Source organism: Oncorhynchus nerka, linkage group LG4, assembly GCF_034236695.1.
Source record: "Oncorhynchus nerka isolate Pitt River linkage group LG4, Oner_Uvic_2.0, whole genome shotgun sequence".
NCBI lineage: Eukaryota > Metazoa > Chordata > Actinopteri > Salmoniformes > Salmonidae > Oncorhynchus > Oncorhynchus nerka.
Genome location: NC_088399.1, coordinates 31,959,013 through 31,978,309, shown reverse-complemented (window position 1 = coordinate 31,978,309; position 19,297 = coordinate 31,959,013). Strand labels below are relative to the sequence as shown.

At 41.0% G+C, this 19,297-nt stretch overlaps 1 protein-coding gene across 4 annotated transcripts; it reads right to left on the bottom strand.

The window, feature by feature from the left end:
- Positions 1–455: 455 nt before the first annotated feature.
- On the bottom strand, positions 456–14,846 carry LOC115122097 (crk-like protein). Of its 4 annotated transcripts, none has more exons than XM_029651291.2 (4): positions 14,456–14,846; positions 13,697–14,026; positions 10,392–10,860; positions 456–2,557 (listed from the first exon to the last, which is right to left on the bottom strand). In XM_029651291.2, exons 2-4 carry the CDS (start codon positions 14,005–14,007, stop codon positions 2,423–2,425), a joined length of 915 nt encoding a protein of 304 aa, XP_029507151.1. In that variant the 5' UTR covers positions 14,008–14,026; positions 14,456–14,846; the 3' UTR covers positions 456–2,422. The 4 variants fall into 4 exon arrangements, with proteins under 4 accessions (XP_029507151.1, XP_029507155.1, XP_029507162.1 ...); XM_029651295.2 differs by having other exon boundaries at positions 13,697–13,993; XM_029651302.2 differs by having other exon boundaries at positions 13,697–13,993; positions 14,760–14,825.
- Between the last annotated feature and the right edge of the window lie 4,451 nt (positions 14,847–19,297).

The following is a 19,297-nucleotide window of genomic DNA, read 5'->3' as shown; positions in this document are numbered from 1 at the left end:
GATGGTTACATTTTATGTAGTAGACCTGCATGCATGCATTAAATATACACATAGTTTCCTGAAACCAGTCACATGTCAAAAATACTTTACCCCAATAAAACAGATGGATACCTCATGTGAGAAGAGATTTAGACTAAACCTTGCCCTTGAAAAGTTTCTTTCTCTCTCTCTAGGTCAGCACGGCGAATGCAAGCTTTCTTTTATTAGCTCTTCATTAAGATTCATTAATTGCTTCCTTTCTCCTGGGCACAGCCCCAATCAAAACTGGAACTGATAGAAATGAAGCAGAGATGGAGAGCAAATGTCCCCTGCTCCAGATACAGTCAGTCCTGCTGCAAAACATCCCACCCACCTGCTCCCCTTTACCGAACACATTCCCCCCCCGTCTGTTCTGAGCAGAAGAAGAGACTTATTTGGAGCACTCATTACCCTCATAGTAAAGAGGTCAGAGCAACTTAAAGAAGTAGACATACATTTTATTTACTTGTTCTGTACATAAAGGGCCATACCAGGACAGGTGTTAACCATGGGAAATATTAACACATGCAAATGGTATAAGAAAATAAAAGGCACCATTTTTTATTTTGAATTAAGAGGACAACACAGAGGCACTCTAAAACATGAGGGGAAAAACAGTAATACTGCTAATGCCTTTACAAAGCACGTTAATAAAACATATGTTTACCCAACTAAAACATAAATTAAAATTGGTGTATTGCTTAATCAGAGGGTTTAATATAGAGGTTGCAACAAGGAAAACCAAACTACATTTGAATGGATTGATTCCACAGAGGCAATAAAAACAAGTCTAATTCATATTTTAATGAGGAAATGTTCATTGAGACAAAGCAGCATTTGACCTGGGAGAGGCCAAGAGGTCATGCACAGAGGCCACCAGCAGGCATTTTTTTTCCCTTTAAAAAAAGTCACATTCAGTCTAATTGTTTACAAGGTTATTAAAACAAATATTAAAATGCTCAATTCAACAGTTGGCTAACAAAAACCACTACAGTCAGGACATGATTGATAGTTGTACAATGGTATTACTCTACCCAATGAAAAAGCTCAGGGGAATTGATGGGCAAGCACTAGGGAAGAGACAACAGAAAGGGTAAGTCTTCTTTACAGCAGAGATCTAATGAAGCACTTTATCAGCACACTCACACCAAGACCAGAGAGCAGGACAGCTCTGGCATCACAATGTCAGTTAGACATAACCAAAGACAACCAAGTTCTCTTCTCAGGTCCTGTGCTTGACAGTCAACACTGGTGAGAGACGAGAGTCAGGGGTGTAACCAATCACCACCTTAGGGAACCCGGGGAGGAAACAGGGAAGGATTGCTTGTACTAAAGTTGCATTTTTCAGTGAAAGGCATTGATGGGGTGTCATTGGCTGGCTGCAACCTTTGCTCACCTCCTGTGACCCATATCATTGGATGCATGAGGCATCCGTCTCATAGAAAAGCCCTTACCCCTCAACAGCATTTATAAGTACTCTTACAACATTGGCTATAGCCTGGTCACAGTCATGCACTTATACTACGACAAACGCCTCGCTCAGCACTCCTGAATTTATGGCACAAATTAAACAAAATATGTCTTCACATATGGCCATTTCACATGTAGTCTGGGGAAAACATAAATAACGAAACTGTCAACTAGGTCTGTGTCATTGAGGCTATTCCACAAGGCAGAATCCATGTGGGCTTGAACTCTTCTGTCAGCCTTGGCCTTGTCCTCCTGCCCAAGTCAGCTCAGCTTGTGTCAGTCAAGAGAGGTGTTGAGACTGACACACACACACACACACACACACACACGTCGCCCTCAACAAGTAATGGTCAATCTGTGTGTGTGTGTACGTGGCTAAGGTACCAACAGTGAATGATTTTTTGGAGAGAGACACAGTCAACTGTCTGGTTCTATCCTCAGGCCCCACTTGGAGCCCTTTATGACTTTGCTCTCCTCAGTCAGTCCATGTGATGTTCAGTCACCTCTCTTCTTTCTCTTCTTCTTCTTTTTCACATTAACCTCCTCCCATCCACAATACAAAACACACAGTCCAAGCAAGCTCTCAAAAAATCCCTAAGTATTCAAATGTAACCAAGATCAAATAAAAAATGACCAGGTAAGACATGGCGTCATGGGAGCCATGGCAACACACACTACCAACCGATGGTCTGAAAATGAAAAGACAAAGGCAAAAAACACTGACGAGCCTGTAACCAGATGGGGGAGTTTAGTTGAGTGCAGAGCTGTAAACAGTCAGAAAGCCGCACAATGGTTGGCATGACGATAACAGAGACCGCTGTCGCACAGCCCCAAGCAGGCAAGCACATAACCGTGGTGACACTGGCGGGCGGGATGGAGACAGCCAGCAGGTTTGAGTGTCACTGTGGGGAGGGAGGGTTGGTTGGGGTCCAGGTCATTCACTCTCATCCGGATTCTGGGGGTCCATTATTTTCACATGGGTGAAGGGGAAGAGACCCCTCCGGCCATTCACCTCTCCCTCCCACTGACCGCTGATGTTCATCCTCGTCACTTTGACTATATCACCCACCTGAGGAGAAATGAAGGACAGTTGGAGTTAAGTTTTCCTTAATTCCACAGACAAATGAGGTGGACAATTTAAGATAAGTGTAAGAGCCTCCATCACACAATAAAGTACTGATTGATCTTGCCAACCCTCCATGTATTTGACACCGTAATATGGTTGTGACAGGTCGGGCAGAAAGCCATAACTTTGGTGCTTTGCGACACTGTGCATGACCCCTATCTGTACAGACCATATGCTATTCACTCAGGATTAAATGTGGGAAGTTGTCAATGTTAAGAGGAAGATTAAAACCTAAACGTGGAGGGCAGGCTCTAGATGTAGCAGAAAGTATGGATCAAATGAGGCTTCAAGGACATTGAAGTCATATAGACGTGCCATCCATAATCATAATCCTCACCTCGCATAATGAAAGAACATTGAAGTACTCAACATTTAATATAACTAATTGGACTACTTCGAAAGGATGACAAAGTGATGGGTGAATGGGTCCTGAAATAACCTCTCGGGAAAATCCAATGCACACCGAGTGTACAAAAATTAGGAACACCTGCTCTTTCCATGACAGATTGACCAGGTGAATACAGGTGAAAGCTATGATCTCTTATTGATGTCACTTGTTAAATTCACTTCAATAACGAAGGGGAGGAGAAAGGTTAAAGAAGTTTTAAGCCTTGAGACAATTGAGACATGGATTGTGTATCTGTGGCATTCAGAGGGTGAATGGGCAAGACAAAAGATTTACGTATATTTGAACAGGGTATGGTAGTAGGTGCCAAGCCCACTGGTTTGAGTGTGTCAAGAACTGCAAAGCTGCTGGGTTTTTCACACTCAACAGTTTCCCTTGTGTGTCAAGAATGATCCAACACCCAAAGCACATTGAGCCAACTTGACACAACTGTGGGAAGCATTGGAGCCAACATGGGCCAGCATCCCTGTGGAACACTTGACATCTTGTAGAGTCCATGCCCTGACGAATTGAGACTGTTCTGAGGGCAAAGGGGGGTGCAGTCCACATTACAAAGGTGTTCGTATACTGTGTGTATAGGCTACTTGTACTTTCTTTATATAAGAAATGATCCTGTTGTGTGGTGATACAATATTCTAAACTGGACATCTTGTGAACGGTCATTGCAAAAGTTCATATATTTTCAATAACCAAACATTTGGCTGGTAATAACTATACTTCAGTAGCTGTTTTTGGTTATGAAGGGGCTGGGTGGTGCGGTATATCACAGGGTATATTGGGGGAGGCAGGTAGCCTAGTGGTTAGAGTGTTGGGCCAGAAACCAAAAGGTTGCTAGATCAAATCCCTGAGCTGACAAAGTACAAATCTGTCGTTCTGCCCCTGAACGAGCCAGTTAACCCACTGTTCCCCGGTAGGCTGTTGTAAATAATCATTTGTTCTTAACTGATTTACCTAGTTAAATAAAATTAAATAAAAAATATTCCTCCTTTCAGATTAAATGTTCATTTCCTGAAACAGATGATCCCAAAATAGCCTGCTAAATTGTAGGTTTTTGCTGTTGGCCATGACCTACTCTGAGTGACAGAGATAGTATTAGATTGAATCCATTTGAATCACTTTTTGACAGCACCCCTTTTGAATTTGAACAAAACCTTCCATACATATTTTCCCATTGTAGAAGTGCTCAATAAAATTACCGTTTAGACCTGAATGACAAAATAATTAAAGGAGATAAATGTGCTCAAAATTGACCCATTTTGCATACCCCACCATACCATCAGACATACATGTCTTCATTACTGGAAAATATAAAAACACTTGAGTTAGATATCATTTAAAAGCTTACAAACAGGGTTGTCAAATTGGAAAAACATTTTTTTTTTACTGTTAATGTCAATGATTTAAAAACACTTTAATCTGATTTTTTAAATATTATTGTATGTTGTAGTTTAGACCCTATTTTACGTCATCGAAGGTTGTGTTGTGCACGCCATCGGTTGAGATACAGCATACTCTTGAACACAGGGTGTGTGTCATGTTTTGTCTGTGTACTAAAATAGACATTTTAACTCTCAAATAGTACTACAAAGAAGGTTGGAGTCCACACATCAGAGAACGTTGACTTGAATGGGAATATGTTGTTTTAAATTATACTGTCAATCCTCCACAGGGAAACTATTGACAACATAGAAACATAAATAATAGAATAGACATGATCATTTAAGTTGACATTTGAATGTGGGTGGACCGGCGATAATTTTTGTGGTTGTAATTAGAAGTTAACTTCAATTTAAAATTTCAATGGTGTAGCAGTTAAATTGCAGTGGTATGATAGGATACGTCCATTCTATTAATTGTATTTCTATGAAATTATACCCACCCTGTATTCAAGAGCGATGGCAGGCACAACACAAAAACCTCAGATGCGAAATAGGGTCTAAGCTATAAATATACACAAATATGAAAACAAATTCTGTTGAGAATTGTTCAACTTAAAAATAAAAATAATTTTTTGACAGTTTGACACCCTTTTTCTCAATTACATTTGCTCACCTCCTGTGTGCCCTCACCACCACCCTCTCTCACCTACTTTGATAGCTTCCGTCCCCCTCCTCGCCCCTACCTGGGCTCGAGCCAGGAACACATCGACAACAGCCACACTCAAAGCATCGTTACCCATCGCTCCACAAAAGCCGCTGCCCTTGCAGCGCAAGGGGAATAACTACTCCAAATCTAAAAGCGAGTGACGTTTGAAACAGTATTAGCGCACACCCAGCTAACTAGCTAGCCATTTCACATTGGTTACACCAGCCATTAGGCTGATAGGCTTGAAGTCATAAACAGTGCTGTGCTTGCGAAGAGCTGCTGGCAAAACGCACGAAAGTGCTGTTTGAATGAATGATTACGGGCCTGCTGCTGCTCAATCAGACTGCTCTATCAAATCAGACTTAGTTATAACATAATAACACACAGAAATACGAGCCTTTGATGATTAATATGATAGAATTCGGAAACTATCATTTCGAAAACAAAACGTTTATTATTTCAGTGAAATAATAATAATAATAATAATAATAATAGCTGTGAGGGGAACGGCACCTCAGTACCTCCAGGCTCTGATCAGGCCCTACACCCAAACAAGGGCACTGCGTTCATCCACCTCTGGCCTGCTCGCCTCCCTACCACTGAGGAAGTACAGTTCCCGCGCAGCCCAGTCAAAACTGTTCGCTGCTCTGGCCCCCCAATGGTGGAACAAACTCCCTCACGACCCCAGGACAGCGGAGTCAATCACCACCTTCCGGAGACACCTGAAACCCCACCTCTTTCAGGAATACCTAGGATAGGATAAAGTAATCCTTCTCACCCCCCCCCTTAAAAGATTTAGATGCACTATTGTAAAGTGGCTGCTCCACTGGATGTCTTAAGGTGAACGCACCAATTTGTAAGTCGCTCTGGATAAGAGCGTCTGCTAAATGACTTAAATGTAATGTAAATGTAAATACGGAACCATTCGGTATTCTATCTAACGGGTGGCATCCCTAAGTCTAAATATTCTTGTTACATTGAACAACCTTCAATGTATGTCATAATTACGTCAAATTCTGTCAAATTAGTTCGCAATGAGCCAGGCAGCCCAAACTGTTGCATATACCCTGACTCTGTGTGCAATGAACACAAGAGAAATTACAATTTCACCTGGTTAATACTGGTTAATATACCTGGTGGTGCCTGTGCTTCCCATCACTCAGAAAGCAAACTAAGGTGACAATGCCTGTCATGGATGTTTCCCAGTTGCTTGGCATGTTCAAAATCATAGTGTAAGAGCATCAAAGGATAAAATTATTTGATTTGATCCAACTTTCAAAACAAGTCATTTTTGGCTAACCACAGCAGTGAACTAGCTAGCCATTTAGCATTCTAGCATATTCACTAATAATTAATAAGCTACTCAGTTCTGACTAGAACATATGGTAGCTGAGTAGTTAGCAAGCAACAACATATGCCAAATAAGTCTAAAAACCACTTGCAGGCAAATAAATCAGATTTGACCAGTCAGACAAGTCACATGGCCAGGAATCAGATTTGTATCTAATTTCAAACCCCCTACAAAAGGTGGTTTGAAATGTGGCTTAAAATATCTGAATCAATGTGCTTTTTGGCTGTTCAGACTGGAGGAAAAATAACAAATTCCAATCAGCTATGCATTTTTTGTTGGTCATTTCAAACTGCCAATGTGAACAATGCTTAAATGAGATACGGTTTACAATAGTGTGGAGGTCTAGTACTCTGAAGCCCCTCCCCCCCAGTTTCCATGATTAAGTCAGATTTGACTTAAACCAAGGTGGTGAAGGCTACAGTAACATTAACTGACCAAATTGTGGCTGTGTTCTGGGGTATGCTGCTAATCCAAGGCATTAGTCAGCCTTGCTCTAGTTTGTGAAAGAGGTGGTGCTATTCACACAACCCCATACTTTCTTTCTGACAGATGGAAATCTGAAGCACTAAGCTGCCGTCTGCTCTGGTGGATACACGATGAGAACAAACTGATCTGATGCACAAAACACATCCCCTCTGATTAATGAATAATCTCAGGATTTCTCTCTCTTGCAACCGCTCTCTAGTCTCGAAAACCCGACCCTCAGCAACACAGTGGCTGCTTTCAATGATGGACTCTTTTGCATAGAGGAATTACGGCACTGCCTACGTTGATAAGGGGAAAAGATTGAGGCAGACATGCAAGAAAGTCACGATTCCAAAGCTAATTTTGCTGACAAAACCTTGCAGTGGGTTTAGTTAATCTTGTAACTACCCATCCCGGATCCGGGAGCGTAATCATCAACGGACACTAATTAGCATAACGCAACGGACATAAATATTACTAGAAAATATTAATATTCATGAAATGACAAGTAAAATATATTGAAACGCAGCTTAGCCTTTTGTTAATCACCCTGTCATCTCAGATTTTGAAAATATGCTTTACAGCCAAAGCAAGACAAACATTTGTGTAAGTTTATTGATAGCCTAGCATAATGCCTAGCTAGCAGCAGGCAACCACCTGGTCACGAAAATCAGAAAAGCAATCAAATTAAATTGTTTACCTTTGATGAGCTTCGGATGTTTTCACTCACAAGACTCCCAGTTAGATAGCAAATGTTCCTTTTTTCCAGAAATATTATTTTTGTAGCCGTTAACTCCGTTAGTTCTTCACGTTTGACTGAGAATTCGACTGGAAATTGCGGTCACGACAAAGCTCCATAATATCGACAGAAACATGGCAATCTTTGTTTATAATCAATCCTCAAGGTGTTTTTCAAATATCTATTTGATAATATATCAACCGGGACAGATGGCTTCTTAGTAGGAAAGAGAGAAACAATGGCCGCATTTGTCCTTTACGCACAAAACACTGAGAGACTTCAGCTGACCACTGACGCAATGTTGACATTCAGGCTCATTTTTCAAAATAAAAGCCTGAAACTATGTAATGTGACACTAGACACATTAGGGAAGCCATAGAAAAATGAATCTGGTTTATATCTCATTCACTGCTCAATAGGGACGCATAGGAACGCAGAGGTTTCTAAATAAGAGTCACTTCCCGATTGGATTTTTCTCAGGCTTTCGCCTGCAATATCTGTTCTGTTATACTCGCAGACAATATTTTTACAGTTTTGGAAACTTTAGAGTGTTTTCTATCCTAAGCTGTCAATTATACGCATATTCTAGCATCTTGTCCTGACAAAATAGCCTGTTTACTTAGGGAAAGTTATTTTTCCAAAAATGAAAATAGTGCCCCCTAGATTCAAGAAGTTAAGGTAGTTGACGCAAACTAGGCACTTGCAAAATGCACTCATTAAAAATAAGCTCTGTTATCTCCAGCTTGTTAGCTACTATTTTGTATTTTCTTCAAATCGGACAAAGTAGTGAAGTAGGCAGTGACGTAATCCAGCTGTGGGCCATTTTTTTCTTCAGAGGATGGTCAGTGGGACAGAACATAAGTATATATCATTTGTACCCAAGAATCCCAAACAGATACAGTATTTGCGAAAAACAATCATTGCAAACCTTGACGAGATTGATCCTCAATGACATATGTCTCTTTATTTATGAGTGGAAATACTTTGAGATTAATTCCTAATGAATTTACAGTCTTATGTCCAAAAATCAAATACAAATTTGCCCACGGGCCGAATTTGGCTTGCGGGCTGCCAGTTGACAATCCCTGCCCCAATGCCAAAAGAGTCTATCATTGAAACTAGACCCTAGTCACTGTGTTGCCTAGGGTCGGGTTTTCGATACTACCCTCTGTCAGAGCGAGGTCTACAGAGAATAAAGCCTGAATTTACTTCAATGCTTAAACCACTGACCAAAGGTGAAGCTCTTGTAGTGTTGTTTGACACCCACTTGGCACGTCATCAGCCCTAGCCTCCCCGTGGGGTGCCTGTCCTTCAGGGGTGGTCTTTGGGACAGCGGGAGCCCCTGAAGGCTAGCTTAACAAATAGAGATGATTCGAGAGAGCTGAGACACCTGCCGCCACTGATTACTCAGCATTTCTACTCCACAGAAAGCTGAGTACTTTGCACTTCCTCTCGAAAAATCAACACAGACTGATGCAAGGACAGAAGAAGGTGAGGAGGAAAAAAGACTAGCTATTTATTTAACCTTTATTTAACTAGGCAAGTCAGTTAAGAATAAATTATTATTTACAATGACGGCCTACCCCGACCAAACCCAGATCCCGCTGGGCCAATTGTGTTCCGCCCTATGGGACTCCCAATCACGACCGGTTGTGATTCAGCCTGAAATCAAACCAGGGTCTGTAGTGATGCCACTAGCACCGAGATGCAGTGCCTTAAGACCGCTGCGCCACTTGGGAGCCCAAAAGCTAAATATGAGGGATGCAAGACAGTTGCCGCAAGAATACTCTGTCCTCACCTCAACTGTCATTAAATGACTTGATCCATAATATTTGGCACAATGGCTGTGTTTACACAGGCAGCCCAAATCTTATATTTTTTTTATGTAATTGGTCTTTTGACCAATCAGATCAGCTCTGAAAAAGATTTGATGTGAGAAGATCTGATGCAATTCATCAAAAGACCAATTAGTGGAATAAATATCAGAATTGGGCTGCCTGTGTAGACTTTCCGCATTCAAACCCTAACTGCTTTAGCACCTATTGACGATAGTATCTTCTTGCTTGCTTTAAACATTAACATGCATCAGAAAAAATTGTTAAATTACTACACCTTTACAGGGTTAGGGTTCCCATATTTCCATGTTACAGCTCTTGCTTGTGTAAAACAGACGGGAGACATGGTGGACTACCTGCGCTAATTAGCTATCTGCGTCTAACAACACCTGTGTGTAAACGGAAGATGGACGCCTTAAACGAGTTGTCACTGAAAAATACTGTTGGCTGCAAATGTGTTCAAATGGGTTAAAACAGTGTACAGTTAGTGTGTATTTTACATTTGTGAAACTATTTTGATGTGATATGAAAGAGGGATTTATGTTTCTAGAACCGTACCACAATTAAGAATTGATTCACGTTTAGATGGAGTATTTGGTTGTTTTGGTATCCATAGCAAATCGCCTTCAAACAGAACATGTTACTCCTTATAGTCCAAGGACCGTACGTTAGGCTCCTTTAGTCCATTATTGGGCCTAGTGTAGCTAATGGGTACTGTGTCTGCAGGCTTAAGTTCCTGACAAACTACAACGCAACTTTCACATTACCAGCTCATTAAATCTAATGAAATGTACACAATCTAGTGAACTACGAGCATAGAAGACAACTGGAAACATTTAGGCATTGAGGCCTCCCTTCACAAAGCCATGCTGGGACAGAAAGTGAGGGACTCCTACCTCTAGAGCCAGGGCCGTCTTGTCATAGGCACAGGGCACTCGTTTCTGGATGGCCTTAGCCATGACTGGCCCATTCTGCATGGAGGGCAGGGGGGTGATGACCGCTCCGGGGGTGCCAGGGGGAAGGGGCGAGGGGGTCTGAGGCTGAGCGTAAGCGTGGGCTGGCTCGGGGATGCCATAGCTGTTGGAGTTGCGGGAGCCGTGAGGAGGCTGGCCAGGATGAGGGGAGGGTCGCACCAGCTTCTCCACATAGGGCACAGGGATCATGCCCATGCGGCCCTCCTTGCTCTTGGCACTCCACCACTGCTCCTCAGGCTTCTCCAGGATGATCAGGATCTCCCCCTTCTTAAAGGGCAGGTCCTCAGCATCGCTGCCCGTGAAGTCGTACAGAGTCCGCACATACTCCAAGTTGTCTTCTGGGCCGCCCATCGTCTGAATGGGGCCGGTGCCTATAGCTGTGTTTGGGTACCTGGGGAGGAAGAGGGCCGGAGGAGGGGGAGCATAAAAAAAAAACAGATTAACATGTACACTGAATTAAAATATAAATGCAACATGTAAACTGTTGGTCCCATGTTTCATGAGCTGGAATAAAAAGTCCCAGAAATGTTCCATATGCACAAAAAGTTCATCTCTAAAATGTTGTGCACAAATTTGTTTACATCCCTGTTAGTGAGAATCTCTCTTTTGCCAAGATATTCCATCCACCTGACAGGTGTGGCATATCAAGAAGTAAATTTAACAGCACGATCATTACACATGTGCATCTTGTGCTGGGGACAATAAAAGGCCACTAAAATGTGCACACAACACAATGCCACAGATGTCTCAAGTTGAGGGAGCATGCATGGTGGAGTTATGGTATGGGCAGGCATAAACTATGGACAACGAACACAATTGCATTTTATTGATGTCAATTTGAATGCATAGAGATTCCGTGACGAGATCCTGAGGCCCATTGTTGTGCCATTCATCTGCCGCCATCATCTCATTCTTTTAGCATGATAATACACTGCCACATATCGCAAGGATCTGTACACAATTCCTGGAAGCTGAACATTTCACAGTTCTTCCATGGCCTGCATACTCACCAGACATGTCAACCATTGAGCATGTTTGGGATGCTGGATCGACGTGTACGACAGCATGTTCCAGTTCCCACCAATATGCAGCAACTTTGCACAGCCATTGAAGAGGAGTGGGACAACATTCCAGAAGCCACAATCAACAGCCTGATTGATGCGAAGGAGATGTGTCGCACTACATGAAGAAAATGGTGGTCACACCAGATACTAACTGGTTTTCTGATCCACGCCCCCAATTTTTTTTTTAAAAGGTATTTGTATTTGTGACCAACAGATGCATATATGTTTCTCCAGTCCATAGACTAGGGCCTAATTTATTTAAATTGACTGATTTCCTTATACAAACTAACTCAGTAAAATCTTTTTTTAATCGTTTCTTGTTGCATTTATACACTATATATACAAAAGTTTGTGGACACCACTTCAAATTAGTGGATTTGGCTATTTCAGTCACACCAGTTGTGGACAGGTAAATAAAAATCAAGCACACAGCCAGGAAATCTTCATAGACAAACATTGTCAGTAGAATGGCCTTACTGAAGAGCTCAGTGACTTTCAACGTGGCATCGGCATAGGAAACCACCTTTCGAACAAGTCAGTTCGCCAAATGTCTGCCCTTCGAGAGCTGCCCCAGTCAACTGTAAGTGCTGTTATTGTAAAGTGGAATATCTAGGATCAACAACTGCTCAGACACGAAGTGGTAGGCCACACAAGCTCACAGAACACTGACCACCGAGTGCTGAAGAACGTAGTGTATAACAATCTTCTGTCCTCGGTTGCAACACTTATTACCGAGTTCCAAACTGCCTCTGGAAGCAACGTCAGCACAAGAACTGTTCGTCTGGAGCTTCATGAAATGGGTTTCCATGGCCGAGCAGCCGCACAATGCGTAATGCCAAGCGATGACTGGAGTGGTGTAAAGATCGCCACCATTGGACTCTGGAGCAGTGGAAACACGTTCTCGAGTGATGACTAACGCTTCACCGACAGACGAATCTGGGTTTGGCGGAGGCCAGGGGAACCCTACCTGCCCGATTGCATAGTGCCAACTGTGAAGTTGGGTGGAGGGGGAATAATGGTCTGGGGGCTGTTTTCATGGTTTGGGCTAGGCCCCTTAGTTCCAGTGAAGGGAAATCTTAACATTACAGCATACAATTACATTCTAGACGATTCTGTGCGTTCAACGTTGTGGAAGGCCCTTTCCTGTTTCAGCATGACATTGGCCAAATGCACAAAGCGAGGTCCATACAGAAATGGTCTGTTGAGATCGGTGTGTAAGAACTTGACTGGACAGAGCATTGACCTCAACCCCATCAAACACCTTTGGGATGAATTGGAATGCGGACTGCGAGAAAGACCTAATCGCCCATCATCAGTGCCCGACCTCACTTATGCTCGTGGCTGAATGGAAACAAGTACCCCCAGCAGTATTCCAACTTCTAGTGGAAAGCCTTCCCAGAAGAATGGAGGTTGTTATAGCAGCAAAGGGGGACCAACTTCATATTAATGCCGATGATTTTGAAATAAGATGTTCGACTAGAAGCAGGTGTCCACATACTTTGTCATGAAGTGTATTTTGGTTCAGTATTGATTATCACACAACTGTTTCAATATAATATGAACACAAGTTTTACTGCTGAAATACTGAAATCATCTGACTAGATCAGTATTTCCCAGTATTTTGGTTTTTGCCTTAGCACTACACAGCTGATTCAAATAATCAATGTTTGCTAGTGCTAGGGCAAAAAACAAAACATGCACCCCTTGGGGTCCACAGGACAGAGTTTGGGAAACGCTGAACTAGATCAGAGTACATACATATTCCTCTCCCCAAATGTCACTACTGTTTTGTGTCACACCCCCTTTGTGAACATACCACACCAGTCAAGGTTAAAATTGTTATGAAACATACAAATAACTCAAACTAAATAACTCAAACTGGTGTAAGACAGTAGCCCTAGCCGGACAGGAACTATGCAAGTCATTGTTAAACCTGTCATTACATGCAGTCACTACTCAATAAGTAGAAGACTGGTAAAGTTTATGATTGACATGGGATACAACCCTCAGACTCAGTTTCTGAGAGGTCCATCACATAGCAGGTAATGTGTCAAATCATTGGAATTTTAAAGATCTTGAAAACCTGAGGCCTAAATAAGAGCTTTTAACGTATTTCCATTGAGTGGTATGTGGCCGCAGGCGCAGCCTCTGGCAGTTCCTTACCTGGGGGCAGGTTCTATCAGTGTAGTCGTATCCAGGTAGTGGATTTTATAGAACTCCAAAAGTGCTGGGAGGTGATCAAATTCTTGATCTCCAATTTTGAACCTCATGCTTGGTAAGGAGTTGATGATATAGTGGGACACTTTGGAATTTTCAGATACTGACAGCACATAGTCGCCAGGGCAGGTTGAAGAATCCCGAACCAAAAACATGCCATGCCTCTGTCCTTGTAATCTATTCTGCGCCTCCTGTCTCGACACCGGCCCAAAATACCAACTGGACCGGTCCGATGGATCGAACCTTGCAGATGACATATTTGATCAAAATTAACTTCTATAAACAAAATAGAAATAACAAATATTAGTTTAAAACAATAAATAAACAAAAACACAGAAGTTAACTAAATAAGCTAGATAACGATGTTGAAGATCCAGGGAAGGGTAATCAGCCGCCCAAATTGATTTTCAAGTCGAAGACTGCAGGCTTCAGTTAGTTAAATCCAATTCAAACGTTTCAGAGACTGTGAATAGCCTGAGACAACTCTGAAGCGTAACGGTTATTCGTTTATTGTCAATGACAAATGCCAGTTCTCAATGTCTAAAAGTAGAAGCAATACATATACAGAATGCCTGACTGCATCAATGATCAATCAAGGTTCCTCTTTAAGTTCCGTCTTCCGAAAAAGCAAACATACATCTCATGAAACAATATAATGTATATCCAGTCCCTGTCAGTAAATGAGAACGGAAAAGGTCGCCTCACTACTTGATTAAACGAGTCTCCATTGTCGATACAATGTTGCAAATAGCTGTGCGCCGGAGCCCAAATTGTTACTCTGTATCTTCTTGGTCGAACTGTAAGGCACGAAATATATATGTTCAATTATTTTCTTGAGTACCGACAGACTTTTGAGGCAGTAACAAAAATGGCGGCCTGCAACACGTCTCCACACAAAATTAAATCACAAGAGTGTCTCGGTTCCCCTGCATGTGTATAGAGTCCCAAAACAGTCGAATTTCCTGAGTATATTTCTGTCCTCTGATTTCTTTCAATAATAAGGTCTCACTAGTATTTTTCTTTCCCTTGTTTATACTCGGCTCCACACCTCCAACCTGATTGAGTCTGAGACACAAAAAAAATGGCGGATAGAGGGCGGATCTGCGCGCTCCCAGTCTATCTGCACGTCACTGTCGCCTCGAGCGAGTGCTCCACCCCGGCGCGACAAAAAAATACACTGTGGGTTTCTGAGAAGAAAAAAAATCAATAAAGCTGTCTATATGAAATAGATGTCTATCTGAAACGACACAGTGGATTTTATTATTATTAGTTGGCTGAGGCTTATCTAATTGCCTGAAAATCCCCACTGATAATGAGAGGAGGTAAAGACAGGTTCTTGGCCTGCATCCAATCATGTGGACAACATAGGAGGACTTCATATCCAGATCATAGGAAGACCTTGATGGTGGTCCTTTGTACAAATGTATATTCAGAAGGCAACTTGTACTGCAGGGAAGTAGCACCCATGAAAAAATTATAAAACATGTAAAAAAAAAAAAAAAATATTGTTTGCTAAAAAAAAGTAGTACACTGGGCCTTTACTTTTTAAAATGTGTTATTTAACCTTTATTTAACTAGGCAAGCCAGTTAAGAAAACATTTTAATTTACAATGAAGGTCTACCAAAAGGCAAAAGGCCTCCTGCAGGGACTGGGCCTGTGATAAATATATATATATATATATATATAAAATAGGACATCACAACAAGAGAGACAAAACAACACTACATAAAGAGAGACCTAAGACAACAACATAGCAAGGCAGCAACACATGAAAACACAGCATGGTAGCAACACAACATGGCAGCAGCACAACACATGGTACAAACATTATTGGGCACAGACAACAGCACAAAGGGTAAGAAGGTGGAGACAGCAATACATCACGCTTCTATTACTTGTATTAGCAGACTGATATAAATGTCTGTAGCGCGGGCCAAAACTTTTTTTCAGCATATCTGCTTTAGCAAAAAGGTACAATAGTTGTATAGTTAAGGACAGTATCTTGCAGGATTCAATAGTTGGAATTTTAAGCCCTGTCCCTTTCTCTGCAGTTGTAATTCTAATGGAATCCAGAAATAACAAAACCATGTCATCAAACATTTACATCAAACGGTTCAAAGTTATGGGCAAAGACAAAAAACATCCACATCAAATTATATATTTTTCTTGATCAAATAACACGGAAAACAAACCCTTTTTGTGCAGTATTAATTTACCATCCTTACAAACCACTTCATGTAAATATACATTACTGGATCTTACATAGCCTGGTCATCTAGATTTGTACCATTAGACTTTCCATCACCATGAAGAAAAACTATGCATAATACAGCAATTGAATACATTGAGAAGTCTAGTGGTTTGTGGCAATGTGATGTGATGATGTGGCTCATTTGGGAAAGCATGGCGCTTACAATACTAGGGTTGTGGGTTTGATTCCCACGGGGGACCAGTATGAAAATGTATGCACTCACTAGTAAGTTGCATTGGATAAGAGTGTCTACTAAAAAGGAATCAATCGACCATTTCAGTTTTCACATAGAAATAAGTTGCATTTGCAAAGTATTTCAAGAAACTGGACAAGATATATCAAGCAAGTATTTTTTATTCCACAAGTATTATCAGATGAACTGCTTTGTACAGATAATTATCAGACTCAAGTTACAAATGCTGGTAAACATTCAAATACATTTAATGTTTTATTCTTTATACTAAAGTAGTGCACTGGGCCTTTACTAGTCCTGTATTAGTGGACCGATTTAGACATCTTCAGCGCAGGCAACTGTTGACAGTAGATTATTAGCCTAGTGTATGTTATTCACTATTCAGTCTACACATGAATAGATGTCCCCAGCAGCATATTTCCCTATTTTCAATTCCTGTTGATTCTCAACTTCCCCTCCATTCAAGCTTCTCTGAAGTGTCATCTGGCACAGAACCGTGACAGATCAACTTGGGCCTCCCCACATTCTAGAAAGGGACAGGCTGCATTTGAATTCAGGAAACATTGCCACCCAAGACCCCTCTTGCAAACCATAAAGCAAATGAGTTCATGCATTGTATTAGGACTAATATTAGCATGAGATGTTGTTTTGTAGACTTTATGAGGCAACCACAAAAATAATAACATTGGGCCACATTGAGATTGTATCTTCCTCTCTTGGTTTGGAAATAGAAGAGTTGTCATGGTCCATACCTCTTGAGACTGCAGCTGGTTTGGTCTCATCACTGCAACACAGTCTGAATGTTAATAGATTTGCACCCACTGGTTCTTGCTAATGCCTGCCAATTCCCACATTCCCGCAAAGGCTCACTGGTGCAACAAATTGGATGAAAACAATCAGGAGTTTTTATGTGCATGTATAATATCTGCTGATTTCACCAGAGGTGGCTGGTCTGAGGAGCTATAGGACAGGCTCATTTTAATGGATGGAATGGAATAGATGGAATGGAATGGAATCAAACACGTTGTTTCCATGTGTTTGATATGTTTGGTACCATTCCATTGATTCCATTCCAGTCATTATAATGAGCCCGTCCTCCTATATCTTCTCCTATAGCTCCTCTCACCAGCCTTCTCAGGATTACAGGTATAGGCCTAGGATGCTTTATACAAATTGCACATTGCATTTTTTCTCTTCACTGACCAAGATGGAAAATACCATAAAGATGGATTTACAGAATTTCTGCAAACCTACTGATTTATTTTTAGTGTTTTTATGTATAATTTCTGCATTATGGTTCTTTGAAAAATGCCTTCTAAGTTATTTGTTTCATTTTAATTTTCAATTAAGGAAGAATGTTCAGTGTGTTTGTTTTTTATGATTGTGTTTTGCTTTCGTGTATTGTCTTTTATAATAAAATGTATTTTAATGTGTATGGATGTGTAATTTAATGTGTATATTGCATTTTGATGTGTAATGTTATGCTAAACAGGGCTCATCTGGAAAAGAGACATTGGTCTCAGCATTGACTCCCTATCAAAAAATAAAAAATTCCAGGAATGACCAACGATTCTGTAAAAACAATAAAACACACACACAAAAACAACTGCTACGGCAGTCATAAGTGTTGGTAAGGACAGACAAAAATGTATATACTGTAGGCCTATGCATATCAGAATCAGACCTGTTTCTTTGTCCCTTTGAAATACACTTACCCTTTACGAATAACAAATCACCCATGCAATATACTGTGTAATTTATGTTAAAAATGGTAATGCCAAAATGTATGCATTTAAAATATTTGGGAGATGCATTCTTTGTGTTTGTGTAACTCTGCTGGAATGCAAGACACCTGGTTTCCTCGATTTCAACACCCTCTAGTGGGTAATGGAAACCACCATGAACCTTCATTTATTTATTTAGAACTTTCATTATTTCCACAGTGAGGTCACATGATGCTGAAATAGATTCTGAATAGACTGAGATCCCTGGAGGAGAGACTTGGATGAACATGGGTGAATATTAACATGAGTGAACATTTAAATCATATATCACATTAACCCTATATATAGATTCCTCTCGCTTCTTATTTCTCGTGTTTTATTTATATATACACTGATTGTACAAAACACCTGCTCTTTCCATGACAGACTGACCAGGTGAATCCAGGTGAAAGCTATGATCACTTATTTATGTAACCTGTTAAATCCACTTCAATCGGTGTAGGTGAAGGGGAGGAGACAGGTTAAAGATGGATATTTAATTATTGAGAAATGGATTGTGTATGTGTGACACTCAGAGGGTGAATGGGCAAGACAAAATATTTAAGTGCCTTTGAACAAGGTATGGTAGTAGGTGGCAGTCACACTTGTTTGAGTGTGTCAAAAACTGCAACGCTGCTGGGTTTTTCACGCTCAACAGTTTACAGTGTGACTCAAGAATGGTCCACTACCCAAAGCATATCCAGCCAACTTGACACAACTGTGGGAAACAGTGGCGTCCACGTGGTCCAGCATCCCTGTGGAATGCTTTTGACACCTTGTAGAGTCCATTCCTGATGAATTGAGGCTATACTGAGGGCAAAAGGGGGTGCAACTTAATATTAGGAAGGTGTTCCTAATTTTCTATACAATCTGTGGGTGTGTGTGTGTTTTTGTGTGTATATATACTATATATAATTATAATATAATATATATATATATATATATATATTGAAGTGGGAAGTTTACATACACCTTAGCCAAATACATTTAAACTCAGTTTTTCACAATTCCTGACATTTAATCCTAGTAAAAATGCCCTGTCTTAGGTCAGGTAGGATCACCACTTTATTTTAAGAATGTGAAACATTCCCAGTGGGTCAGAAGTTTACATACACTCGATTAGTATCGATAAAAGTGTTAAACAAACCAAAATATATATTATATTTGAGATGCTTCAAAGTAGCCAGCCTTTACCTTAATAACAGCTTTTCACACTCTTGGCATTCTCTCAACCAGCTTCACCTGGAATGCTTTTCCAACAGTCTTGAAGGAGTTCCCACATATGCTGAGCACTTGTTGGATGTTTTTCCTTCACTCTGCAGTCCAACTCATCCCAAAC